Raw genomic sequence first — 27,571 nt, 5'->3', positions numbered from 1 at the left:
TGCTGTGTCCTTACACTAGTTTGATGATAATGATGGTGATAATAATGAGATTACTATTATCACCCTCATTTATGGTTGAGAAAATGGAGGGAGGTGACTTGTTCTGGGCCACAGAGTTAGGGCTGAATCCTCACTGGAATCCCCATCCATCTGGCTTCAGAGCTCACACTCTTTAAACTATGTTGCTCCTCAAAGATTATTAGAGCAGGAGTGGTACTTCGAGGCCATGTCGTCCCAGTCTGGGAAACACACAGCATGCAGGCTGCAGCCTACCGTTCCCTTGTCCAAGGCAGACATTACTAATCCATCCCAGCTCTTCTTCCTGCTGCCCTCAGATGTGGCTTCAGAATCCTTCTCAAACCAACTGCAAGTCATTGAGTTGTGTGTGGATAAAACATGTTTACTCTCTTAGATTAAATATGATGTTTTCATTTTATAGATGAGAAATCTGAACCAGAGAATGGAAGTGACTTGCTCAGAGTGGCTTTACAAGTTAGGACTGAGCTCCCAAGAGTCCTGGGAAAGAAAGTGGCCTGGCTAACATGATGGTCGAGGTGGAGTCCGTATCCTTTCTGGGCCACAGAAATGGGCCTCTATACGTGACTGTGCAGGTTGTACAGTGCACAAGATTGGCAATCAGGAAGGAGGGAGGGCTGACACCCAGAAGAGGGGTGCCTTTTCTAATTTGCACAAAAGTGCTTTGAAGGGATGGTGGCCCTTGAGTTTGTTCTGTTTGTGGAGTCAGTGCCCCCTCCTCTTGTCCGCTGGACTCTGCTCACCTTCTGTCATGGTCTGGAAGTACATCTTGCCGCTGTAGCGCCCGTAGCCTGCCACGGTGCGTGCCCGCACCTGGAAGACATAGATGGCGCCGGCTTTGAGGCCCTGCACAGTGACCGTGTTGGTGGGGCTTTTTATGGCTGTGGCGTTGTACTCACTGAGCTCCTGCCGAGGAACAGAGAAGACCGTTAGTGACGTTGTTGTCCACAGTGAGCCCAGAGCTCACTGCCCACTCCCGCCATGTTGGGGCAGGTCTGGCCATTGGATAAGCATTTATGGCTCCCAATTCCTCACCCCCTCCCTGTAACAGAATCACACACCCATGCCTTTTGCCATGTGACTTTGCAACACTTCTCACAAAAGTAGGCAGAGTATACGTCTCTGCCTCAGGGATGTTGGATTGGAGCATGTGACTTGCTTTGGCCACTGGAATATTCTAGAGGACGTGATGCAAGCAGTGGCTTTACATATGCTTGATGATTTGCCTTGGCCTCTTGTGTTTCTGCCATCTGCCATGAGAGGCTTGCGCTAGGGAATCGCTGGTTCTAGAATGAGAAACATGTGAAGACCCTGATCCAGCTCCTAGGCTGAAACAGGGCCAGCCCAGTTGACACACAGACAAACCCAAGAGCAAGAGAAATAGCCACTCATTGTCATAAGCCATTGCCTTTTGGGGATTGTTTGTTTTGTGGTATTATCTCAGCAACAGCTGACTGATACACACTAATTGGAGGGTGTCTGTGTGCAGGCCCTGAGGACTAGACTGTGAGTTCCTGGAGACGGTAGGGGAGGGCCCATCTCATTCACTTCTGCATCCCCCTCCCTGCCCTATGCCATGATGGGTTAAGCGGGAGGATCCCTGTTTAGCCTCAGCATGCTTGGGTGAGGCAAGAACTAGGGCCCAGAAAGGGAAAACGATGCTCAAGGTCACACATATCAGTTGGTGGCAGCTTTGGAACTCAAAACCAGGTTCTTTCATAGAGCCACCTCTAATGTCCATGCCTTTAGGTATGTAGGACCTAATGTTCCCTCCATTGAGAGATGCAGAATACAAATTCTGGCCTTCAGAGCACTGCCCAGGGTGATCCGAGGAGTCTGGGATAGGGCAAAGATCCAGCTGCTGCACTGGGGGGGACCATGTGGTTGGGGTGGGTACAGAGGATGCTCATTGCAGCATCATCAGTCACCCAGCAAACCTTCCCCAAATACCTTCTTTGCACTAGACCTGGGCTAGGTGCTGGGGTGCCACAGGGGGCTGAGGCACAGACCCTGGTCTTGGAGAGCACAGTCCAGAAAAGCAGTGTGGGGATCTCAACCCTTTGAAGACTATGAACTTCTTTCAGAAGCTGATGGAAATCTGTGAACTCTTATTCAGAAAAGCACACTCCTAATCATACATGCTGATCACATGTATGTATCACGGGATGCACAGAGCCCTTGAAAACCCTCTTGAACATTCAGTGTGAGCAATGCCATTACAGGCTTTATAGTATGGAGGTTAAGATCACACACTGGAGCCAGACTTTCTGGGTTCAGACCCTGGCTCTACTAGTTATTACCTCTGTGACATTAGGCAAGTTTCTTAACTTCTCTGTGTCTTCATCTGTAAAATGGAGATAATAGCAGTAGCTACCTCAAAGGTTCTTTATAGGATAAAATGAATCAATACGTATGAAATGCTTACAGTGGTAGGGTAAGCACAATGAGCTGACGAGGATGTGATCTGGCCTGGGAGGGTAGGGGGAACACTGGAATGAAATTTTAAAGAACAAATAGGAGTCACCCAGGCAAAGAAAGGCATTCCTGGCAGAAATAGCAGCAGGTGCAAAGGCAGGAAGGTGAGAGAGAGCTTGGGATCTAGCGAAGGGGGCTGCCCTGTGAGTGTTTCTCCCCTACTCCCATAGCAGGGGGAAGCAGGGACAGTTTGTGGTGGGCAGCAGCAGTCTCTTTTCCTGAGTCAGATCATCTGTTGCTTCTTCCAGGAAGCCTCCTTGACATCCCAACCAGATGTGCCTCTCTCTCTTCTGAGCCCTGCAGCATTTGCTGTGGGTGCTAGAGGATGGGGTTTCTGCTACACCCCCCCACCCTGGGCCCAGGCTCATCTTGCCCCTTGACTGTAAGCTCATGAGGAAGGGGCTGTGTTTTGTTGCTCTGTACCAGGCATAGGGTCCTGCACACAGAGTCCTTCCCCAATGCCTGCAGGGTGAAGGCAAACTCCTTAGCCTGGCATTCTTGACTCTTCATGACCTGCCCTTTTCCAGTCTCTCCTGCCCCATCCCAATATCCTCTGGGCTCCAGGCATCCCCAACAACTTTCCCCTTCCCTGGGAAGGCTGCCAGATTTAGCAAATAAAAGTATAGATGATCAGTTGGATTTCTGATCTTGTATCTTGTATTTTATCTGGAAACCCTACATTACCTAGACACTCTAAGCTTTTGTAAGCACTGTTGCCCTGTCTGAAATACCTTTTCTTCATCTGTCTGGAAGTTCCCTACTCATCGTTCAAAACTCAGCCCAAGTGCCACCTTTGCTGGGGAGGCTTTCCCAGCCCGGAGTTGCGGGTCCACTATCTCCTCTCCCACATATTGTTCTAATATATGTATAACCTTCTTCTTTAAGAATGTGGGTTCTCTGAGGGCAGGGGCCTTGTCTTGTTCATCTCTGGACCCCCAGGCTTGGGACACAGCAGGTGCTCACTAACTATCGACTTAATGAGTGAACATCAAACTATTCAAAATCTACACAACCCGGGATGCAGTACCAGACATGGCCACTAGGTGCCGCTGCCCAACATGGGACGTGCAGGGCTTGAAAAGGGGTTTGATTACAGACTGCGTGGGTGCCCACTTAAGAGATGTTACAGGCTTTAAGTTCCAGATTATACAAAGGAGATGAGCGTAACTGTTGATGCCTTGGAAAAGTCAGGCACCAACATGAGCAAATCCCTTCTCTAAAGCCATGCACAAGACAGAGCATGGGATTGGAAAATCTGTTTCAATTCTCAGTTCTTCCATTGTGACCTTGGGAAAGACTTTAATTCTGAGTCCCTGTTTTCTATTCCAGAAAATGGAACAATAAATGCCAACCTCTCAGGGCTGTTGTGAAGATAAAATTTGATCCAGTAGTACTTGGCACATTGGAGATGCTCTAGAGACATCAATTCCCTCCCGTTTTTCTTCTCTCTGGAGTACTGTTCTCTGAACAGTGATTAAGCACCAACAGGTGATGGGAAAAAAATTCAGTATGAAATTCACTTATCCTTACCTGGGAATTTAGGGCCACTGAGGCACTGGCACATGTTTTAAGCCCTCTGAGCCTTGGTTTTCTCTTCCCTAAAGTGGGATAACACCAGTAGGTTCCACATGGGGTGGTTGTAGAGATTCAATAAAAAAATATAGGTAAAGGGTTTAGCACAGTCTCAAGCACACATAAGGACTTAACAAGTGTTCTCTATCATCATCACCGTTATCATCAACACCATTATAGAGCAAGCCTTCACCAAGGTTCATTAAATGGATGAATGAATGCAAAAGTGAATGAATGAGTGACCAAACCTCTCCAGGTAGATCCTGCTCCAGGTACACTGGGTGACAACCTGAATACAGACTGGACTTTCATAGTTCACCCCCCAACCCATCCTTGGCTCCCTCTGCCTGGAATGTCCTTCCCCTCCAACCCTGCTGAGTAGACATTTCTGTTGGAGAAACACTGAAACTGATGTGGCCTGCAAGGGCCTATCCACCACAGGCAGACTCAGGAATAACTCTTCTCCTTGGGGAGCCAAGGAGAGCATGAACCTGTGTGCTTTGGGGCAGCTGCCAAAGGAGGCCACCTCCCCCGGGACACCAGAGCCGATGGAAACAGCCAGCCCTGGGTCTGCAGCGAGGCTAACGCCATTCATCAGCTGCATCCAGAAGCCTTCCGGCAAAGCGGTTGTCAGCTCTGGGCTCCGGGCAGGCTGGGAAATCCCAGTGGAGCTGGGGAAAGGCCAAACAGAAAGTCCATTCCAAAAGAGCCCTTTCTAAAGAAGGAAAGGAGGAGTGGGAGAGATGGTGGGGGTGGGGCCTCCAAGGCCTGCAGGACTCAGTATCTAACTTCCCTTCCTAGGAAGATCTGGAGCGTTCACAGAAGAAATCGATGGCAGGCGCCAGGAGGATTCCGAAGTGCTAGGTAAGAGCTGGCCATAGACTTGTCAGAAATAAATCTCATCATTCGCAGCCTGGCTGTTCCTCCCTGATAGCGGGGTGACCCTGGAAGGTAGAGGTGATGGCTAGGATATAACAGCCTTGCCCGAGAGGTCAGTGACAGAAACCACTCTTGGTTCTCCTCCTACCCCTCTGCCGGTGCCTCCTCTGACACATTCAGCATCTCCTCTTTCTACCCCTCCTTATGTCGTGACGTTCTCCTGGATTCTGTCCTGCTGCTTCTCTTATCCCTCTGCATACACCCCTGGCTGTTCTTAGCTGCCCCCTCTGATCTCCCCCCAGCAGCACTAACACCTACATCTCAAAATACAAACCTCCATCTGCTCCAGGAAAAGGCATCACTATTCCCTGGAAATCACCCTTCACTTTTCCCTGGTCCCCGGGCTTTAAAATATTGTCTGAATCTGTCAGCTTCTCACCATCTCTACTGCCAAAACCCCTACTCCATGCTACCATCATTTCTTACTTGGTGTTCCATGAGAGCCCTGAACAGGGTCTCCCTGTGTCTCCAGGTCCCCCTTGCAGTCTACACTCCACACAGCAAGCTACACAGATCTTTAAAGAAATCTGAATCAGATCACATCATTTGAGAACCTTCTGATGGTTTCCCATTACGATTTAAATCAAATCCAGACTCCCAAGGCCTGGAAGACCCACCACAGCCCGGCTCTGTCTCCCTCCCCAGCCTCCTCCCCTGCCGCTTGCCCCCGAATGCAGCCAGCACGTTCCTGCCCCAGGGCCTTTGAGCATGCTGTGCCTGCTGCTGGAATGCTTCTGCTCTCATATGTGTCTATCTGGTGAACTCTTAGCATCTTTTTTTTTTTTGCGGCTGGCCAGTATGGGGATCCGAACCTTTGACTTTGGTGTTACAACACTGTGCTCTAACCAACTGAGCTAATTGGCCAGTGCCCCCCACCCCCCTTTTAAAAATAACTCCTGGTATCTTTCAAGACTCAGCTCAATTGTCACTGAATGAAGTCTTCCCCTCACCTACTCCAGGATTGTGGGCCCCTCCTTGGTGCCCCGTGGGACCTTTGCTGGCCCTCCTGTGGCTAGTATCACACTGTGTCTCATGGCTGTGAGTGTCTGAGCCTCTTTTTCCCTGGAATGTGAAGTCTCTGAGGCTTCCAGGCTGTCTGATTACTCTCAGTATTCCTGGTACCCAGCTTAGGGCCCCACCCAAAGCTAGTGACAGTGTTGAATGAACCAGTGTCCATCTCTCCATTGGCCCACGCCAAGCTGGCCCGCCTGCATGGTGGGACAGGCTGATGAAGTAGGGCCATCTCTCATCACGGCCACACCTCAGGCTGCTGTGCTCTCAGCCCTGCTCCTCTCTTGCCGTTTGTGCCTAAAATTCTCCACGGCAGGGGCCTGGTCCTTTCTATCTCTTAACGGTCATTTCAGAAGCATCCCCGGGAAAAACTGGGACGTAGGAGAGCCAGGCAAAGAGTAAGAGCTCAGGTCTAAACCCTTGCTCTGCCAATGTAGACTTTGGTGCTCTTGGACAAGTTACATAGTTTCTCTGTGCCTCAGTTTCCCCTCCCATCCAATAGGGCGAAGAGTCCTGCTGTGAGGACCAATGAGATAATGGAGGTGTTGTGCTTAGCACATAGTGAGTGCTCATGAAATGTGAGCAGTTGGTGACCTTGGCATCTGTAGAGCCTGCTGGTCCTGCCACCCCTGGCAGGGACCTGGGGAGGCTTGGGCAGTGGCAGAAAGTAGGGCAGAGCTACCTCTTGGTTGACATCTCCATCAGCCTCCCCAGGTTTGCCCGCTGTGGTAGGAAATGGGTCGCAGGCAGGACCCCACACCAGGATTCCTCATTTCCGCTCCTTGTCTTTAGGGACAAACACTTGCAGTTTCATTTAATCACAAAGCTTCTTAATTAGGGTTTTTTTTTTTTTTTTTTTTTTTTTTGCCTTTGAGTTCTGAGCTGCTAAGCTGTCCCGGCTGGAGGGAGCAGAAATGCTGGCTCCTCAGGGCCTGGGTGCAGCTGGTCCGGCTAGCCAGGACGCCCGGCTCCTTTGAGGCCCTCCAGGGGCTGGGCGAGGGGTGCAGCTGCTTTCTTCACCTCATCCATGGCTCAGGCTCTTGATGGTCACCTCCCCTAGTCAGTGAGCAAACATCTGCTGAGCACCTATTGTATCTAGGTACTAGAGACACAGCAAAGATAATGGCCAGGTCTCCACCCTTAAGGAACTTACTATCTACTCAAAGCGGAGGAAGTAAGTCTATCTCTACATCAGCCTAAGTACTCAATAACATTTAAAAATTATAATTGTGAAAAACAGAAAATGGGGAGTCTGAGCAGCAAGGGAGGGCTTCTGTAAGGAGGCGATGTTTTAAGCTGAGATTTGAAAGGATGTGTCGGAAATTGCCAGGTGGATGTGAGGGGCAGGGAGTGGTCTAAATGGAAGAAATCCATCCATCCATCCATCCATCCATCCATCCATCCATCCATCCGTCCGTCCATCCGTCCATCCATCCATCCATCCCGGCATCCAGCCTCCCATTCAGTTCCCCCTTTCATCCACAGGCTCCATCACCCACCTGTCTCATTCATTCATACAATTCACTCATTGATTGGTCACAGCCTGCTGGGGGAGACATCAGAACCCACCGCCAACCTGTGGTGCTTTAAGAGACGGGCAGAGTCCATGGAAAGAAGACGTTCACTCCTGGCGGAGGTGACATTTTGGGGGGACCCTGAAGATTCTGACAGGCAGAGAAGAGGAAAGGGCTAAAGGAAGAGTGTGGGCAGCAAGGTGGTGGGTGGGGGGACTGGAGACATGAAGACCCCAGGGTGTTCAGGGGCTTTCTGGTGAGTGCTTTGCAGTGGTTGGGGCACAGGCCACGGGGAAGGAAGGATGCATTCACTTATTCATTCAATCAACACTTATCAAGTGTCTCGTTGGTGCCAGGCCCAGGCTGCTGGGGGAGATGGTGGTGACTGGAAGAGATGTGGTCCCTGAGCTCTTGGAATGTGCTGCCTAGAGGAGGGGATGAGCCAGGAAGTGCACAATGGGTAGGCCAGCCGGGGAAGGCTGGGCAAGTGTTTGATGAGCCCCGAGACGCACCAGCGTTTAGCTGACCCAGCAGCTGACAGAGCACAAGGGTGGGGCTGGGCCTCAGAAAGTGGGGCTCCAGCGGGACTGGCTGGACCTGTCTCCACCTCTTCCTCTCAGCCTCTAGGGAGAGCCTTTCCATCTGTTTCTGGTTCCCAGTGCGCTTCCCCTCAACTAAAAGACTTCCTATCAGTCATGTACACCTTAGTCTGAGCGGAAGCCCAGTGACACCTTTTCCAGGGGCGCTTGCAGCCTCTGTGGCTGTTTGGTGCCTCAGGAAGCAGGTAAGAGAAGACATCAGTCAAAAGGGAGAGTTTCTCCTGGGGCCCCTGATGTCCAGTTTCTCCCGACCCCTGTCGTGCAGGCCCCACATTCACGTGGCCTTCTACCGCGCTGTCCCCGCACACCGTGCAGCAGGCAGGGCAGAGCAGGAAGGAGAGGTAGGCACACTCGCCTCCGCTGAGTGCCAGCTACTGTGCTGGGCGCTGCACCTGCCTTTTCCCCTTGACCCACAAGCCCTCACACCAGAGGTGGTCTCATCCACACTTGACACAAGCAGAAACTGAGGCTCAGAAGGAGAAAGACGCCTGCCCAAGGTCACAGGGCTGGTTAAGAGCCAATGGCTTCTCCTAGTCCAGTGCTCCTGCTATACCAGTGGCTTCCAACCTTGGGTCCCTGAAGGGAGTAATAAGGGTGTGATCTACAAGCTCAAAGAGAAATCACCCTCTCCCCATACAAAGGGCACTCGGGCAAACGAAACAAATGTTTTCGCTGGAATCAGAGCAACACGGGCAGGAAGCTCCAGCTCTCTCGCCCTGTACAGATGCTGTCTTGAGCAGTTTCAAATCTTTGCTGAACAACAGGTGAATGATTATTACTCAAGTACAACTTTTTGGAAAACCAGTTTTTCATATCAGACCCACTGAAGTTAAGATAAAAGGGGGTCTTAGTGGGGAAGGGGCTGTGACTGCTGCATTTTACTGAGATCGCTGGCTGGATCCCCCACACCAAAAAGTGAGACTCAGAGAAGTCCAGATACCAGTCTGAGTGTCACAGCCAGGAGGAGTGGAGCACAATGGGGAGCCAGGGGGCCTGACCCCAAAGCTGGCACTCTTTCTGCTGCACCCACGTGTCTCGTCTTGCAGGAGGGTAGAAGCCCCAGGCCTCAGCCTGGGAGAGGGACCTTGGGGATGTGGGTGGTGGGAAGAGCAGCCGGAGCACAGGTACCTTCTCATAGTACTGCAGCTCATAGTCCAGGATGACGCCGTTGGGTTGGTCTGGCTGGGACCACGACAGGGTGATGCTGTCCACAGTGCGGCTCACCTGGTGCATGATGGACACGGCTGATGGAGCTGGAAGAGAGGCCAGAGCACAGGGGTCAGGATGGGCACAAGAGGATGTAGCTTCTGGCCCAACCTCGGAGGCGCCTGGACAGATGGGGAGCTGTGGGACCAGAGAAGGAAGGCATCTGGCTGAGGCCACACAGCCAGCCTGGGGGAGCCGACGGGAGGCAGTTGGCTTGTGCAGGGCCATGGTCGTGCTGCCGCTAAGTTCCCACAGGGCACCTTCAGATTACAGACACCAACACCTTCGGCCATCCCTGGGGAAGCTCGAGCCACCCCAGTCAAGAAAGATGCACCGGGCCCCTCCTCTGGGCCTGGCCCCAAGAGGCTGGGTTCGATGTCCTTCCTTCTCTCTTGGAGCTTTCAGTCTACTGGACCAGGGGGTTCACAGACCCTAGGCATGGTGACAGGGGCCCTGGGAGATGGAAGCAGAGGGGACTGTGGGAGCAGAGAAGGTGCGTGATCCATTTATTCCTTCAACAAATTTACACTGAGTGCCTACAATGTGCCAGGGAATGCAGCGGTGAATAAAATTGTTTCCCCAAAATAAATATATAAAAATAAACTCACAGCTGCAGAAAACAGTCTGGCAGTTCCTTGAAAAATTAAACATAGAATTGCCACATGACCCAGCAATTCCACTCCTAAGTATATACCCCAAAGAACTGAAAACAGGTAGTTAAACAAGTACTTGTACACCAAATGTTTATAGCAGTGCTATTCACAACAGCCAAAAGGTGGAAACAACCCAAGTGTCCATCAACGGATGAACGGATAAACAAACTGTGGTGTACACGTACAATAGACTATTACTCAGCCATAAAATGGAATGAAGTATTGATACAGGTGAAAACGTGGATGAACCTCAGAAACATGCTAAGTGGTCCAGGGTTCAATCCCTGTACTGGCCAGGCCACCCCCCAACCCCTGCAAACATGCTAAGTGAAAGATGGAAAAGGCCACCTATCATATGATTCTATTTATGTAAACTATTCAGAATAGGTAAATCTGTAGAGACAGAAAGCAAATTGATGGTTGCCAGGAGCTGGGGGGAGAGGGGGTATGGGGGGTGTTGAGTACGGGGTTTTCTTTTGGGGTGATGAAAATGTTTCAGAAGTAGACAGAGGTGGTGGTTGCAGAATATTGTAAATATGCTAAATGCTACTGAGTTGAACACGTTGAATTGTATGTTATGTGAATTTCACCCCCTCTGCTGTTAGTGCTCGCACCAAGGGAGGACAAGAGACAAGAAGTCAGGGGGGCTGTGTTTAGTGCTGGAGGGATTCTCAGACATTAGTCCGATTTCCTCATTTACAGAAACTGAGGTCCGGAGAGGGGCTGTGAGCCGCTGCCTGAGATCCCACGGCAAGTTCCTGGCATGTAGTCCTTTCTCGATTCCTTATTTCATAAAGCTCCCCCACCTGAGGAAGGTGAAGACACTGAGCTCCAAGGGGCAAGAGGCTTCCTGAGATCACACAGTCAGTGGAGCATCTGGATTTGAACTCAGGTCAGCTGCTCTGCAGAGCAGCGTTCGTCCCAGACTGGGACTGGCCAGGGATGGACTCCCAGCATGTGACTCATGTGAGCTCCCTTGCCTCACTGGGCCTGAGGTTTTCACAGTCCCAGGAGGGGCTCAGGACTCACCAGGATGAAGGGAGCACCTCCGCGATCTCTCCTGGTTCCTGGGCTGATGTCCTGTCCCAGCCAACATAGGGATGCCTGAAAGCTGAGGCTGCCCCTTCTCCTCCCAACCCCAAATCTTGCCCATATCGAGTGTGAGCATGGAGCAGGATGGTGGGAGCTCATGGGGACTTGAACATTGATGATTGAGTTGGCAGCAGATGACTCACCCATATCCTGCTCTTTGTTTCTGTCCCTCCAGACTGTTCTCTCTGCCCTGCTGCTAATGTGCTGTGTGACCTTAGGCTGTGCCCCTCTCTGGACCTGGCTTCCTCTCTGAGGCCTTGTAACTCTGGGGCTCCCTGCCTTTCCTTCCTGTGCAGCCTGGAGTTGGATCAGCCTGGGGGCCAGCATGGGCCTGAGCAGGTCCAGGATCCTCTCCAGCACGCCAGGGAGCCATGGAAAATTGACCTAAGACACTCTAGATGGGGTGGCAGCACCCGCAAGGACTTGGACCCTGGTAAAGGCATCCCTGATGAGCCTCTGTTCCTTTCACACCTGAGGGAGGGCGGCCTGACCTTCAGCCTGGCTCCTTGCCTGCCAGGGGCAGCGGGCCTCTTGGGGTCAGGGCCGAGTACTCAGTGTGGTGCTTGGCATGTGGTCAGTGCCGTGAGCGTTCATGGGTGTCATTTGCTACTGTGCACTGAGCAGCTGACCTGCCATGCCTCATTTGGTCATTTCAACAATGTGGGATGGGGGTTAATAGCTGCACTTTGCAGAAGAGGAAACGGAGGCTCAGAATAGAACACTGACTTCTCCAAGGTCACACAGCTGGTAAGGAACTGAGCTGGCCTGGAGCTGAGTTATTCTGCTCTGACTTTGCTCCCTGCTGGTCCTCAAAGCAGTCCCTACTTCCCATCCCCCTCATTCCTTGAACCCATCTCCAGCCCCAGTGCCATCCCTTCCTTGGGAGCCACCTTTGTGAGGAGAGGAGTGTTCTGTTCTCCTTGACTGCCCAAGGCCAGCTCCTCTGTGTGGCCCGGGTTGTCTGCCTCTCTCACCAGTCAACTTCCCACTGAAAACAATGAAGAGTCCCTGCTGGAGTGTCACAGACCTGGGCCACCCGGGTGATCCTGACTGGGGCTCATCCTTCGTGTTCACCCGGGAAGGATCCCCCCAGTCCCCCCTCAGCTTCCCAGGCCCTCTCAGCCAACCCACAGGGCTGCGCCCACTGAGGTCTTGGGGGTGGGGGTTGGCAGGGGTGGGGGTGGGCTGGGGGATGCTCCGAGAAGCCGAGGAGGATGCTTCAAACCCAGCTACCAGAGATTCCAGGAGCCATGCCCGCTGCTCCTGCCTGCAAGGGCCTGAGGATAATTCTGGTACGAGTGGCCAGGAGGGGTGATCTCCAGGGCTCTCGAGGGAATGCTGAATCCCTCGCCCAGAGGTCCAACCAAGCAAGGTGGGGAGGGGTCTGTGCAGGATGGGTGGGGGTGGGCTGCCACCCTGTTATATCAGTGGAGCGTCAGACGCTGAGCCCACAAGGATTGCAGAGGCACATTTTGATCAAGCCATCGCTACGTGCACTCTTTCACCTAGTGCTCCTGCTTAGATCTGCAGAGCACTCAGGCCAGGTCAGTCCCGTCCCCAGAAAGGCAGTCTAGCCTAATGGGGAGCCCCGAGGGTGGAGTCTAACTGACCTGCAAGTACCTCCCCAATCCTCCAATCACTGTGTGACCCTGAGCAGGTTCTTTTAGCCTCTCTGAGCCTCAGTTTCTACACTTGTCCAGTGGGAACGGTTCCCTTGGAAAGGATGCTGTGAGTGTGAAAGGGTAAATGCATGTAAAGGTTTGAATGTGGTGCTGGGCACCATCAGGGAGAGATATTATTAAGAACACTTCCACTCATGGAGTCCTATGATGCCACTATGATGCTGGGGGGCCCAAGAGAGGAACCTCACAGGGTCCCTGCCTGCCAGGGGTGCATGGTCTAGTAGGAGAAAGCATATTTTTTTCAGCTCAGTGAGTTCCAACTCCAGGTTGGGCTCCATGCTACTAAGCACTGGAGAAACTGTGAGGCTCAGAAGTGGTGTGGAGCTCCTGGGTCCAAGCCCCCATATCCGGAATCCACCAAGGTGATCCAGTCCCAATTAAGGGCAGGGGCTGCTCTGCTCACATCTCTTGCTGCGATTTCACATCCCAAAGGCAAGTGGCAGAACATGTCCCTATAGATTACTGCAATTTTCAAACTTGAGTGGGCAGAAGGATAAGCAGGGTTTTTTGTTAAAACTCATGTTGCTGGGCCCCACCCCCTGGAGATTATGATCAACAGGTCTGGGTGGGGCCTGAGAATCTGCATATCTCACAAGCTCCCAGGTGACGCTGATGCTGCTAGTCTGTGGACCACGCTCTGAGGAGTAGTGGATTCAGGTCCAGAGAAAGGAAGTGGCTTGGCCAAGGTCACACAGCAGATAGTGGTGGCCAGGACTAGAGGCCAGACCAGGTGAGTCGTGGTTGAGTATTATTTTCCATCCATCACGCGCTTCTCAGTCTGGCTTCTGCCCAAGCCTGCCCCTCTCATGTGCCCAGGCTAACTTTTCCCGCGGGGCCCTTGAACTCAGAGTCCTAAAGTAGTGGTACAGGTAGTTCCGTGAGGTGGGGGCCTAGCCTAGGAGCTTGGCCTTGCCCTGAAGGCACTGGAGAGCCATGGAAGGACTGCAGTAGGGGTGGCAACCTGCACAACTAAAACAAGCTTGTTGTCATTCTGACAACCCCTGTGTGCCCCAGGATGCCCAGCAAAGGGGAAAGCCTATGCAGCTAACACCTTACCCAATACTTTACACTATTAACTCAGTTATGCTCATAGCTTCCCTATGAGGCTGGTATTATTATACCCATTTTACAGGTGAGGAAATGGAGGCACAGAGGTATGAAGAACTTGCCAAGGTCACATAGTTAATAAGCAACGAAGCTGGGATTTGAACCCAGGACAACCCGGGTCCTACATACTCTTTCCCCCTCATTGGCTGTGGCTGATGCAGGCTGACCAGGGGGGCCTGGAAGCCGGTGGACCTCAGAGGGCCTTTAAGGACAACCTGGTCTGGCTCCCATCCTGCTGCTGCCAAGAGAACTCCTCCCGGCTCCTGCTGACTCACTTGCCGCCCCCGGCCCGCCCCAGCTCTGGGAGCTCAGCTGCTGGTGGAGGCAGATCCCATGCGGCCATGGGGGTCTGGGCCTGGTGGGCTTAGCCAGCAGGCTTGGGTTACAGGCAGCTAACTGGCTCTGATCCCATAAGCCCCATAACCCCGGGTGTGGCAAGGAGACGGTATTTGCCAGGAAGATGATCAAGGCAGGCCAGCGGGGGCCAAGCAGGCCTGGCCTTTCTCTTGGAATCCAGGGGGATTAACGGCAGAGAAAAGAGAACAGCTGGATGTTCTCCCACCCCTCCTGCTGCCTGCTGCCCATCCTGGGGTGTCAGGTTTCCCTGTAAGTTGGTCATCAGAGAATTCTGGTATTTTCAATTACCAGCCTGGCATGCTGGCCGGGGGATGGGGTCAGTGGTGCCCTGTGACCCCTGTGAGGAGATGGAGCCCCAGGGAGCAGGCACAAAAGGGGCTTGTGGCCGAGGGGCAGGGAGAGGCTGGCCAGCAGGGCCTGATTGGCTGGAGCAGGTGGTCAGGGGCCCTGCTGCCCCCCACGAGCCCCGGGGGAGAGTTCAGTCTTTCCCTCTGTGTGCCTCTGTTTCCTCCTCAGGACATGAAGGGCTTGGACAAGGTGATCCTTGTGGGACTAGGATCCTAGGACAGGACGGGAAGCCAGGAGGCCTGTGACCCTGGCAGCTGCAAGAGGGTTTGGGTTTGCTAAGCTTCACCTCCACAGAGTTCTGAGGAAGGTAGGAGACCCCTGCGCTGGGCCCGTACCCTTCACTAGTCAGAAGACCCCATGAGCTAAAAGGGAGTGGGGAGATGTTCCCGGGCACCAGGCCGTCTAAGGTCCCACCCCAAGCCCCGGACTCGCAGTTTCCAGTGCCACCCTGACATCTCCACTCCCCTTTCACAGTCTTCAATGGCTTCCCGCTGCACCCGAATAAAACACAGACACTGCCAGGCCCACAAGGCCCCCGCCTGGCACCTGCCACTCTACTCCCCTTGCCCCCAAGCACCACCCACACTGGCCACCTCGCTGTTCCCAAACACACCAGCGTCATTGCTGCCTCAGGGCCTTGGCCCACTGGTGTTTCTGCCTGCAACCCTCGTCCCCACACCTTCCGTGGCTGGATCCTCCTCATTCAGGTCTCGGCTCAGATGGCACCACCTCAGAGAGGCCCTCCCTGACTGCTCCTCTGCTCTAGTCACTCGCCATTTCACACGCTCTTCTCTTTATAGCACCAGTGCCAGCTGAAGGCAGGGACATGGGCTCTCATCCCATCCTTTAACCTCAGTGCCTGAAACAGTGTGTGGCTCAGAGCAGGCGTTTGACTAACATTTATTGGGGGAAGGCAGGGAGGGAGGCAGGGAAGAGGAGAGGACTCCTACCTTTTCTAGCCTCTGTAGGAACCTGGCTGAATCTATTGACCTTGGGGCAGGACCCCAAAGCCATGCTCTTAGGTAGTAGTTCCCAAGCAGCCAGTGGAAAGCAGCACAGCTTGTATGGCAGCCACTATTTACTCTCCTCCAGATCCCATGCTCACCTGCGGTTGTGACCTGCTGCCATGACATGGGACCTCTTACAGCCAGCCATGACACCATGACAACTGCCTATCATTGTATTCAGCTTCTCCAGGGTCTGCAGCAGAAACACTTTACTTGTGACAAGTCTCTTAGAATTCCTAGCTAATAGATAGTGAGACGGCTGTAGCAATGCAGTTAACTCCCGGTGATCCGACTGCAATTCTGGGTGACTTGATGATAATTCTCACAACAGAATTTCTGCAAATAAAACTCTTCCAAGGAAATGGGCCTTTGATTCTTTCTGATAAAAGTGATGTGTGACAGAGAAAATGAAAAGCTGAGAACTGGTGCTAGGGTGGCACTGGGTGTTCCGTGGCCAAGAAAATTTGACAAATGCAGAGAGTTCTAGACTCCTGCTTGTGGAAACTCATGCTGTGCACTTGTTTATTTAAGGCTCTGAGAAGTCCTGCAGGGGAGAAACCCAGTTCACTTGGTTTGATCTGGTGGTCCCAGTCCCGTTTGGCCTCAGACCCCTTTTTGCACATAGTATTTATTAACATCTTTTAGAACTAGCAATCTGCGGAATACATTAAAAACAAAACACAGAACTGGGCCCAAGAGACATTCTTTTTTTTTTCTTGAACTTGAGAAGAGCTCCTCTCTAAGGTGGCAATCGGCTGTTCATCTGCGTGTTCATTCTTCTTTGGATTCAGTGTAGATTTAGCAGAGCTTACCCAGTGCCAGCCTCTTCCTCACAACCAGATGGAGTGGGGTGGATCACCTCCATTTTGCAGGCAAGTGAAGAGGCAGTCAGATAAATTCTCCTGCCCAGGGTGCCTCTGCTCACAGGCAGCAGGGGTGAGTGGGGACCCAGGTCTGCCTGACTCTAAAGCCTGGGTTGATTTCTTCTCCCCCGGCCTTATCCACAAGTGGGATTTGAGCAGGCCGAGGCCAGGCCTGGGCTTGAAGTTAGTCCAATCCCAATGCCTGGGAAACATCCAATTGCCTCGATCTCACCTGTGGCTGCCTAGTGGGACTCAGTCCTACCCCAGCCCCTGGACCAGCAAGGTAGTAAGAGTCTGGGCCTTGAAACAGGTGGATCAGCTTTCTGTGCCTCAGTTTCTCCTCTGTAGAATGGCAGGGGTATTGGGAAGGTTAAATGAAGACCTGTTTATAAAGTGCTTAGCACAGGACTTGGCCCAGAGGAAGGGTCAGGGGATGATGTCAGCCATGTGTACCTGCTTGGGCCGCTCAAACGCTCAAATGGCATCGTGAATGGCCAAGTGCTCAGCAAAGGCTCTTGAGTGGTTGTGATGATGGTGATGGAAGGGAGAAGAAGCAGTGTTCAGGGTTCAGATCCCAGCTCTCCTACTCCCAGGCCGCTGTGTGACCTTGGGCAAGTTACCTCTCTCTGAGCTCCAGTTCCTCACCTATGAAATGGGATGTGGCAGACTCTACTCACTGCCTATCAAATATTATTCTGTTTCTCAAATTAACAAACTCCTGGTTCTTAATTAAGCACATTGTGCACAAATAAAAGCCTACATTTGCCCAATCTCTGGCTGCCAGAGGTGACCATGTGCAATGTACGTGCCAATGAGATTGAAACCAAAGTACTGGGTGGGACTTCTAGGAAGTCTCCTTAAAAGGGAGGAGCCCTACGCTTCTCACGTTCCTTCTTCCGTTCTGCTGCCTGGGACATGGATATGATAGCTGGAGATCTTGCAGTCATTTTGGTCCATAAGGATAAGAAGCTGTGTGCCAAGGAGCCTGGATCCCTGATGATTGCCATAACTCCTATCTTCTGATATCCTCTATACACGAGAAAAAGAAACCTCTATTCTGTCTAGGCCACTATGTTAGACTGGTTGTATTAATCATCTCCTTGTATCTATACTCTTTGCCCTGTAAATTATATAGTCCTCTCTCTATAACTCTGGATTTGGCCATGTGACTTGCTTTGGCAAGTGGGATATAAGCAAACATGATATAAGTGGAGGCTTGAAAAAGCCCGTGCATGTATCTGCCCACTGTCTTGTTTCTCTGTGGTTGCCATGAGAATATGCTCAGGCCAACCTGCTGGAGGCTGAGACAGGTGTAGCCGAGTTGTCACCCCAGTTGTCCCAGCCAGGGCCACTCCAGACCAGCTGATATCAGTCAACCCCTAAACATGCAACAGAGCCCTGACAAAATCCAAAGAGCTGCCGGGTCATCCGAACAGATGGACTGCAAATATTTGAATACATCCTTCCAAGATCAGAGTAACCACCCTGCCAGCCCTGATTTGTGAGCTAGTTAAGTGCTTTTTGCTTTATGCCATCAGTTTTGTGGTTGGTTGTTACACAGCATGATTGTAACAGCGGCTGTTATTTTTCTTTCTGTTATATGCAGCCAAACTCAACGTTCAGTGGTTCTCTAGGCCAGCAATGCCTCCCCTGTAGAACGCTTGGGAAGATCAAAGGAGAAGATGCATGTGGAGGCCCCCTGCCCCCAAGGGAGGGATGTGCCCGCTCCACTCTCTCCCTCTCAGTTCTCGTTTCCCCATGCCTCACCTCACCAGGGGCTCTCTCAGCCCATTTCTCTCTGATCCTCTTGGCCTCCCAGGGAGAGAAGCAGGTGAGTACATTTATGCCAGTTCTAGAGACCGAGCCATTGTGTGCCTGCCCCTCAGCAGGGTGGGAGGATCGGAGGAGAACAGAGTGGCAGAAAGGGCTCTCAGAGCCGAAAGTCTCTCCTTGGGAAAGCCATGTGCAGTGGTGTCACGGATAGAGACCTGACCAGGGTGTTGGGGACCTACTCTGCCAAGGACTTGCTGTGTGATCTTGGGCAGCCATTTAGGAACCTGTCTGGGCCTCAGTTTTTCTCTCTATAAAAGAAGGTGTTTGCACTGGATTAACTCTAAGGCTCCCATCAATGCTAATGTGTTTTAACTTAAGTTCTCCTGCACAGCCTAGCCACACAGCTTGGAAAGTGCTGCACTGAACCAGGCCGAGTTTGTCAGGCCCGGCACTCATGCCTTTTCTCCACATGACCCACTAGGACATGATGGTGTGGGAGCTTCCTAACCGGTCAATCCACTGTTCATTACGGTGGCCTCAAGGGTGTGGACGCCCAGCCAGGTCGTGGTGCGGATGGGCCACGTGCATAGCCTGCCCCACCTCTGCAGAAGGCATGGGTCTGGCCAACACTGGCCCTGAGTATATGGTGATGTAATCATTTAGGATCTGCTACTTCCTATGTGGTTGATCGAAGGCAAGTCACTTACTCTCAATGCCTGCTTTCCTTACCTATAAAACAGGGTAACAACAGGACCGACCTCAGCGCTGTTGTGAAGATTCAGTGTTAAGGGCTTAGAACAGTGCCTGGCATATACTGAGCACTTGATAAATGTTAAGTGTTTTTATGATTTGTATGAACATAGAATGATCTCTGGGTTTTAGTGCCCACCTGGACCAGGTAACCCGGGAGGCACTTTGCATATGTTAGCTGAAATCCTCACCGCAGTTCTGTAAGGAAGGGTGAGGATGCCATGAGGAACCAGGCACCAGCTAAGTGATCTGTCCAAGGCCATGTGCTGGTGGGTAGCCAGGCCTGACTCAAAGCCAGATTTGTCTGCCTGACTCGAAAGCCCAGACCTGCCCACCCCTTCCCATCACCTCTGGAAGCTGGCAGAGGTGGGGGTGTTTGGAGCTTGTGCAGGGTCAGAACCTTGGAGGGCTTAGGCTGTGTCCAGTGCAGCCCTGGAGGGCAGCCAAGAGCAGTGGGTGGACGCCTGAGAATGAGGAGGCCTGTACTACTGAAATGCTGCATCCTCCCACCCCCCAGGTGTGCATGGCTGTCTCCTTTGTCATTCGAATCTCAAGTGAAATGCCACCTCCTCAGAGAAGCTCTCCTCTGACCACCCACCCTAAGGCTGGCCCTCTATCTTCCCTCCCTCCCTCCTGCCCCTCTCTGGTGTTGTTTCGTTTATTTGTGTCAAGGGGCAGGATGGCAGCATGGCTGAGACCACAGACTCTGGACAGCTGGACAGACTCTCGGATCTGCTGCCACTTTCCAGCACTGTGAGCCTGGGCATGTTGCTTGGCCTCTCCCAATCCCTGCTTCCTTATCCTTCAAGCCCAGCCAGCCTCCTACCTCAGGGGCCTTGAGCACGACTCATGAATAAGGAGCGGGAAGGTGTTCTGGAAAGGCAGAGTGTAGTTCGAAGGTGTCATGACGGCTTTATGAAGTCAGAAGACAGTTCTGGCTCTGGTGAATGCCAAGGGATTGCGAGCAAGGCTCAGTCACTTGCCCCAAAGAAATACTTTTTCCTTTTAAGGCAATGAGTTAGATATTTATATAGTGAATTTTAGGGTCTGCTTAAAAGCCACCACTGAATGCATTTGTCTGGAAATTGAGTCCCCAATCTTGCTTTCCAGCCATGCTCACTACTCCATGCCCTACCTAACTCCATGCTTCTCTCAACCCTTCTGCAAATGTTCACTGAGTGATCTCTGTGCTGTGTCCCCTGCCAGGTGCTGGGAAAACCACAGTGAGGAAAAGCAGACCCATCACGTACCACCAAGTGGTGATGGTGGGGTAGACAGAAACGAAGTGATCACAGACATAATGCTAAAATTTCAACCAGGGCAACTTGAAGGCCATAGTGCTGGGGCCAGGGGTGCCTGACCAAGTCAGGAAGGTCAATGAAATGAGCTCAGGTCTGAAGGAAGAGCAGGGGTGTGGTGTGGTAGGGCAGGAATGCCTTCCAGGCAGAGGCAACAGCATGTGCAAAGGCCCAGTGGCAGAGAAGCCTGGTGGGACAGAAAGAAGAACCCTCCCTCCAGTTGTCTCCTGCACTTCCCTCATCCTGGGATACCTTCCTCACAGCACAATTCCATCTCTGCTTGCTAGAAGTCTCTCTGTTCTTCAAAGCCAAGCTCAAATGCCTCCTCTTCCAGGAAGAATTCCAGGACATATCCTTCTCTCATCCTCCAGGAAGAAATGATCTCTCCTGCCTGTGATCTCCTTCATCTCCCTAAACACATCCTGGGGCCCTCATTCATGCCACCTTGTATGTAGACTCTGCATCCATGTCTCACCTTCTCGACCAGGGCATTAATCCCCAAGGGCAGGTACTGTGTCTTCTGTAGCATAGACTTGGAGTCACACGGTCCTGGGTATAAATCCTAGTTAAGGCCATTTAGTTAGTGGGACTTTGCCTAAATGATCGCACATTTCTGGGCCTCAGTGTCCTCATCTGGCAAAGGGGGATAATGTGGTGGGGGGGTGTTTTGGTGACACAGCCTCCATCTGGGCTCTGAGCAGCTGTGAAAGTATGTGGCTTTTCAAAGGGATTAGAAAAAGAGGGCTTGTTATGATCCAGAAAGCCTTGGGGCTTTTAGGGCTTACAGGAGCTTAGACTCATGTAGACCTGAGTTTCCCAAATTTGCCTGATGGTAAGAAACAGCTGAGCCACTTGTTAAAAAGGCAGATTCCCAGGACCCACTCCTGGGGTTCTGTTTTAGCAGGTCTGGGGTAGAGACCAGGAACCTGTGTTCTGAAAAATCTCCCATATAGAAACCTGTGTTCTGAAAAAGCACTATTTGGTGGGGAAACTGAGGCCCAGAGGGAAGAAGTGATTTTCATGTGTGTGGTAGATTGGCTCAGTTACCCCAGTTCTTCCTCTCCTGTAACAGGAATATGCACCCACATTCTTTGCCAAGTGACTGCAGGGTCGTGAGCCTTGCTCTGGCCAATGAGACACGAGTGGCTCTTTGTGTGGCATGGCTCCCACTGTGCTCCCCCACTTCACCTGGAGAGAAACAAGCCTGGGTGGCTGCTGGTCCAAGGACGAAGAGGAGGCCCATGGAACAGACTGAAGCCAACCCACATTCTGGAGTCCTGCCCAGCACAGAGAGCCTGGCCAAGATTAGCCAAACTCTAGCTGGCCCACAGATTAGTGAGAGAAAATAACTGTTTATTGTTGCAAACTACTGAGTTCAGAGGTGGTTTTATTATACAGCATTATTGCAGCAATAGCTGGTGAGTATACTAAGGTCACACAGCAAATGAATGGCAAAGCTGGGATTCAAGGTCAGGTCTCCTGCTCCTAATCCAGCGCGCACTGCTCCTCTGTCTTGCCATCCTGAGGACTCCCCCTATACCCTACTCCCTGGAAACCCCTCACTTCCATACCTGCCCCATCTCTCCTCTCTGGGACATCCAGCTCCAGGCAGGAGGGGTCCATCCCAGCAGCCTAGATCCCGCCCCTTGTTGCTAATAAGCTGAGGCTTGCTGGGTAGGCACTCTCACCCTCAGGGCACCCAAATAGAGGCACAGGAGGCCCCCACAACCAGGGAAAGGGCTCCAGGAGCTTCGTTTCTGGCTCCTCCTGGTTGAAGAGTTCCTCCCCTCCACTACTGCTGGGAGTCTGGGCCTCCCCAGCTCAGAGCTTTGTTAAGCAGAGAGACTCACAGCTGAGGCTTTGTAACCTTAAGTGTCTTTGCCAATGGCGGCTGGCTTTTGAGGGTCACCTGCCTTGAGTCAGCTCCCTCCGGACCCCAATCAGAGTGGAGCTTAAATGTACTCACAGCCCTGCAAGAACTACAGGCACACGCTCACAAACATGCCCGCTCAGCCACAGCAAGACCACAAACATTCACAAACAAAACCATACTCCTTTTCGGACACAAACCCCCAGACAGTCAGAGCCACATTCAGACATCCAAACTCAATGCTCAAATACATGACACCCTCTGTCTCCCAGTCCCCTTAGATTGGGACATGCCAATGCTTATGAATGTATATGTAAATAAGAAGCCACAGGGCCACAGTCACAGGTGTAACAGACACGCGGTCACCCAAACACATAGGACGAGAAACCCATACGTTTTCACAAATATACAGATTCACACCCACAGCCAGACTCAGGGTTTTGCCCAAGCACTGGAGTCCATCAGACCTAGTCAATTACTGCCTCTCATTCTTCATGACTTTGTGACTCAACTTCTCTGAGTGTCATCTGTGAAATGGGGACGTGGAGGCCTCCTCAGGGAGGCCAGGGGATGTGGCCAGGCAATATGTGGAAAGCACCCCACAGCCAGGAGGAGCTGGTGCCCCTTCTCCTTCTCAGAATTCCATTTCTTTCTATTGCTCCCTTGAAAATTCCACTGGCCCTTCAAACTGCAGGTCAAACTCTACCTCCTCCAGAAAGGCTTCCCGGGCCTGCCCTGGACCTCGACCTCTAGACCCCCTGTGTGTTCATGTGGGGCTCACTTTGCATCAGAAAGACCAGTGGAGTAGCCTGCTCACTTTCTCTCCTGCAGCCTGGCCTCCCTCTGGTCTTCCTGGGACAGAGCCCAGGCCCTGCTCACTGTGGGGGCCTGGCAAAGGTTGTTGAGGGAGTAACTAAGGGGTGCACTCACAGTGCCAACAGCAAGATCTTCTACCCACAGCCAGCATGGTGTCTTTGGTCAGCTGAGGTGGCCCTCAAGTGGGGCATGAGGCTGGGAAGTGTCTCCTGGATGTGGCCTCATGGATGTCAGGTGGCCAGAGGACTGTGGTCTCGGTGGAAAGGGGAAGCCCTAAGCCTAGTGGAGCGGGCTGAAAAGTGAATGGGGTGGTGGTGAAACCGCATAGTCTGGCAATGTTTTTTTTTTTGCCATGAGCAAAGCAGGGCGGAAGGCAAGGGTGACATGGGGCCACAGAAAGGATGGTAAAAGGGGAGTTTAAGGAGAGACTTTTGCTGCAGGTAGACTGGAGGGGGCTGAGGCAACTGCTGGATGTCCATGGAATTCGGTCTCCCCACCTTCGTCATTGTGATGGAGGTTTTTTGTGTTTTTTTGGTGGCTGGCCAGTATAGGGATCCAAGTGATAGAGGTTTAGGTTAGGCTGGGAGAGAGGACAACTTCCAGCTCCCTCGTGGGGCAGGATGAGGCCAGGTCTTTCCAACGGAATGTGCGCAGAAGTGATGGGCACCCCTCCCCCGGCCGGGCTTCAAACGCTAGGCTTCCCTGCTCTTCCCTCTCTTCCCGTAGACATGCCTGTGACTCAGCTTCGACCAGGCAGACAGGAGCAGGGACAGCAGTAAGATGACACAGAAGGAAGCTGGGCCTCCGAATCTCTAAGTGGATCAGAGCCACCCCACTAACCTGGACTGCTCACCTCTGGACTCCTACAAGAGAGAGAAATACACATCGTATTCCTTAAGCCACTGAGCGCTGCGTCTTTTTGTTTTAGTAGCTTAACGTTTAGCTTTGATAATACACACTCAGCCAATGGAAGCAATTATCATGAACGCCACTACAGTAGAGAGGTAACACTTACTCTCCCAGGTGGTTGGACCACATGAAAAGACTTTGAAAAGCAGAAATCACTCCATGGATGTGAGGGCTTCTTTCGGCTGGGCTGGCAGGATACCATTTGGCACAGCATGGCAGGGCACTCCCCCGGCCTGTGCTTGAAGTGTTTACCTGCTTGGTTGGTGGTGATGTTCACAGAGGCGAACTGAGGCGAGAAGGGGCTCTGGTCAGTGACGCCGTTCACAGCCTGGATCTCGAAGGTGTACTGCGTGTGGGCCAGCAGGTCGCTGATGTAAATGCGCGGCTCGGTCAGGCCCAGCTGGCGCGGTGCGTACTGCACGTTGTCCCCACAGCGGGTGCAGGCGCCCCGGCCCGAGCCGCAGCTCTTGCAGATGATGTTGTACACGAGATCCTCACGGCCTCCTGAGTCGCGGGGAGGGGTCCACTCTAGCATGAGGGAGGTCTCGTTGACGCTGGAGATCACAGCCTGGGGTGCAGAGGGGATGGCTGGGGAGGGGGAGAGGTGTTAGTCAGTGGGGACAGTGGGGGTGCTGTTCCCCAGGAGACCACTCTGTGCCCTCTGCCTGGCTCCACTCAGTCCTCCCAAAGGACTTCCTCCAATCTTTTCTTCTCTCCACCCACCAGAGAGATGTTTCTAGAATATAACTTATCCTGCTGTGCTTAAGCCTTTCCCTTGGGGCTCCAGCCTCCTCAGTGTTTGTTACTAGAAAGTCTTTTTGTGTTTGGGATTATACCCGCCCAATATCTATCTTCCTCTTCTTCCTTATAACAGAGCCCAATTTTATTCATGGTGACAATATGTCCAGCTAAGAGACTACAGTTCCCAGCCTCCTGTGATTAAGTGCTGGCCATTGATGTATATATACACAGGGCAGAAGTTGTTGAATAGACAATTTCTTAAAAGGGAGACAGCTGTAGCATGTTCTTTTGTCCTTTCTCCTTTTTTGGTACCTAGAATGTGTGTGATGGCTGGAGCTTCAGCAGCCATACTGTACTACAAAGTGACCTCAAGGATAGAAACCACATGCTCTGAATGGCAGAATGAGCGAGGTCCCAGAGATCATCATGAATTTACCATACTGTTCCAGGACTGCCTACCTTGGACTCCTTTTCTGTGAGAGAATAAACCTGCATGGTGTAAAACACTGGGGTCAGCTCTCTGCTCCCTGTACTTGAACACCATTCCTGACTGATACAGAGGTTGCAATACTGCCCTCATAGTCAGCCCTTTCCTAGAGAACCTTGATCTGTGCTTCGGGCAGCTGCTGCCAGGTTAGAACACTGGGCAGCCTTTTCTGCCACAGACACCACCTGTGTTAGTTCTTCTCCTGCCAAGCCTTCTATCCCCTGTCTCTTTGTGAATCAAGACCTTGACCTTATCCTCCATGTGACTTAGTGGAAGGGGGTAAAGAGGCAGATGCCAGCTCCATGGTGTCTCCACGGTGGCAGCATGACCACCCCTCGACTAGTTTCCCATCTCCCCTCCCACCAGGTAACAGGTTGCTCTTCATGCAGGAAAGGCTGGCTGTAACCTGACAGTAGCCCAACCCTGGCTCTGAGATTTTCTGCAGGTAGACTCAGGACTCAGTCAGGCACCCCAGGACGCACTTGTGCAGGGCATGTCCAGGGGGTCTAGATCTGCTCTGTAGTAGCCGTTGCGGCAGACACAGTTGGTGGCCCCTTCTGAAGTGGTCCGGCTATTGATGGGACAGTGGGTACAGGCCTCGTCCCCTTGATTGGCCTTGAAGGTTCCAGATGGGCAACCTGGGAGAGAAGACAAGGAGAATCACCAAGGAAACCAGACAAAGATGACTCAGAGAGGCCACGATCCATGGAAGGAACATGCAGCCTTGCGGACCCTTCTGGGTAGAGCTAGAACTGCCATGTTGTCATTGCTGGGAAACCCCATCTTCTGGAGCTTTTGAGGCCTCCAGGCTCCAATGTGGCAGTTCTAGCTCTACCCAGAATGCTCCAGGCTACTAGTTTCTTGTCCCTGAAGCTGTCTGTGGGTTCGGCTGGGGCCCCTAGCAATCCGCCCTCACCCACCCCAGCTTGGCAGCGTCACAGCCTCTAGGATCAACCCTGACCTAGTCAGGAGTCATCTGAAGAGGCTGGGGCAGTGTCCACAGGTCCCAGTCTTGCTTACTGATGTCTGACTGGGCCCTGATTCCTGTAACTAGACTCCTGGGATCCAGACAATATAGATGATCACATCACAGAAGAAAAGTCTCAGGACAGCGCAGGGCATGTACAGAGGTGATGGAATACAGCAGAAATGAACATTGCATTTGGGACCAGGCAGACCTGGGTTTGAGTCCCTGCTCAGCCTTTTTTTTTTTTTTTAACTACCTGTGTGGCCATAGACAAGTGGCTTAACAACTCTGAGACTCAGCTTCCTTGTTTGGAAGATTATAATTCTAAGGTACATTTCTGCAGAGCCATTGTGAGTATTTTACATGAGTATGAAATGCACATGGTACAAGGCCTTGCAGAGTATAGGTAGCCAAAGAACAGTAGCTGTTGTTATAGTCGGTGTTTGATCAATTTATCCAAATAAAGAGGGCCTGCAGTACCAGGACCAGCCTGAGGAGTGCAGTATTTACACTTGGCCCACATTCCACATCTGGGTTCTCCCAGGGGCTGTGGTCTTCATCCCTGCTCTGAGGTCCAGGCCCTGCAGCTTGGAGCATGGGGTTAAATTCTACAAGAGGCAACCGCCCTTTGTGTTCATGTGTTTGAATCCATCCTCCCCTTCTTGCTGGCACTGGGCTGGGAATCAGGAGGCTAAAGATCCCTCTCCCAGCCTCAGCCTACTGGGGTTCACCATCCCAGCTCTGCTGTGATGCCTCGGAGGGATTGTGCAAGGTGTAAGTGAGTGGATGGATGAGAAAGAGCTCTGCAATAGACAAAATCCTCCTTGGGATGAAATGCAGCCAAACCATCCGCAGGCCAGGGGCCCTCACCGGGCACAGGGTTGGGGAGGGGCTGCAGTTAGCTGGATGAAGTTTGCGCTTACTAGATAAGCCAAGGATGACTAGAAAACAGTACCCCTGGGCCTTACCTTTCCTTTCTCTTGGAGGAGGCTTCTGGAAGGTGGGCCAGCAAAGATGGCAACCATGCTAACCAGCAGCCACTCTGGCTGATGCCACCCTGACCAGGCCTGTGGGAATCTTGGCCCGGCTGAGAAGCAAGGAGGGAGACAGGACTTTGACACAACCAGCCAGGCCACAGTGACACCAGTGAGAAGAGCTGGCATTGACCTAAGGACTCTACCCATATTAACTCATGTAAGCCTCACCCAGCCCTTTGCCGGAGGCAATGCTATCACTCCCATTTCCAGACGTGGAATGAAAGCATAAAGAGGTGAGGTGACTTTCCAAGGATGTGGCTTACACTGGCAGCACTGGAATCCAATCCCAGGCAGTCTGGCTCCAGAGGCCCCTTTTTGTAACCACCACACATACTGCCTTTTAAGCGACTTTGCAACAACAGTCCCTGAGTGTCGGGCAGGGAGTGGCAGCCCCTGCTGTGGGCGCCCATCCAAGGCTCTCTCCACTTGGCTGTGCTGGCTCTGGGGCCTCAGCCCTCCCTC

At 52.3% G+C, this 27,571-nt stretch overlaps 1 protein-coding gene across 1 annotated transcript in view; it reads right to left on the bottom strand.

Moving 5' to 3' along the window:
* The window catches only part of EPHB2 (EPH receptor B2), a 128,576-nt gene that overhangs the window by 16,259 nt on the left and 84,746 nt on the right, over nt 1-27,571 (bottom strand). The window contains exons 4-7 of the mRNA XM_063103585.1: nt 25,588-25,743; nt 24,130-24,465; nt 9,275-9,399; nt 780-942 (exon numbers count right to left, since the gene is read on the bottom strand). Coding sequence (XP_062959655.1) covers nt 780-942; nt 9,275-9,399; nt 24,130-24,465; nt 25,588-25,743 — 780 coding nt within the window. The remainder of the gene's footprint in view (nt 1-779; nt 943-9,274; nt 9,400-24,129; nt 24,466-25,587; nt 25,744-27,571) is intronic.

Source organism: Cynocephalus volans, chromosome 8 (assembly GCF_027409185.1).
Source record: "Cynocephalus volans isolate mCynVol1 chromosome 8, mCynVol1.pri, whole genome shotgun sequence".
NCBI classification, from domain to species: domain Eukaryota; kingdom Metazoa; phylum Chordata; class Mammalia; order Dermoptera; family Cynocephalidae; genus Cynocephalus; species Cynocephalus volans.
The sequence above is the reverse complement of the archived record's forward strand: the minus strand, read 5'-3'. Positions and strand labels throughout refer to the sequence as shown.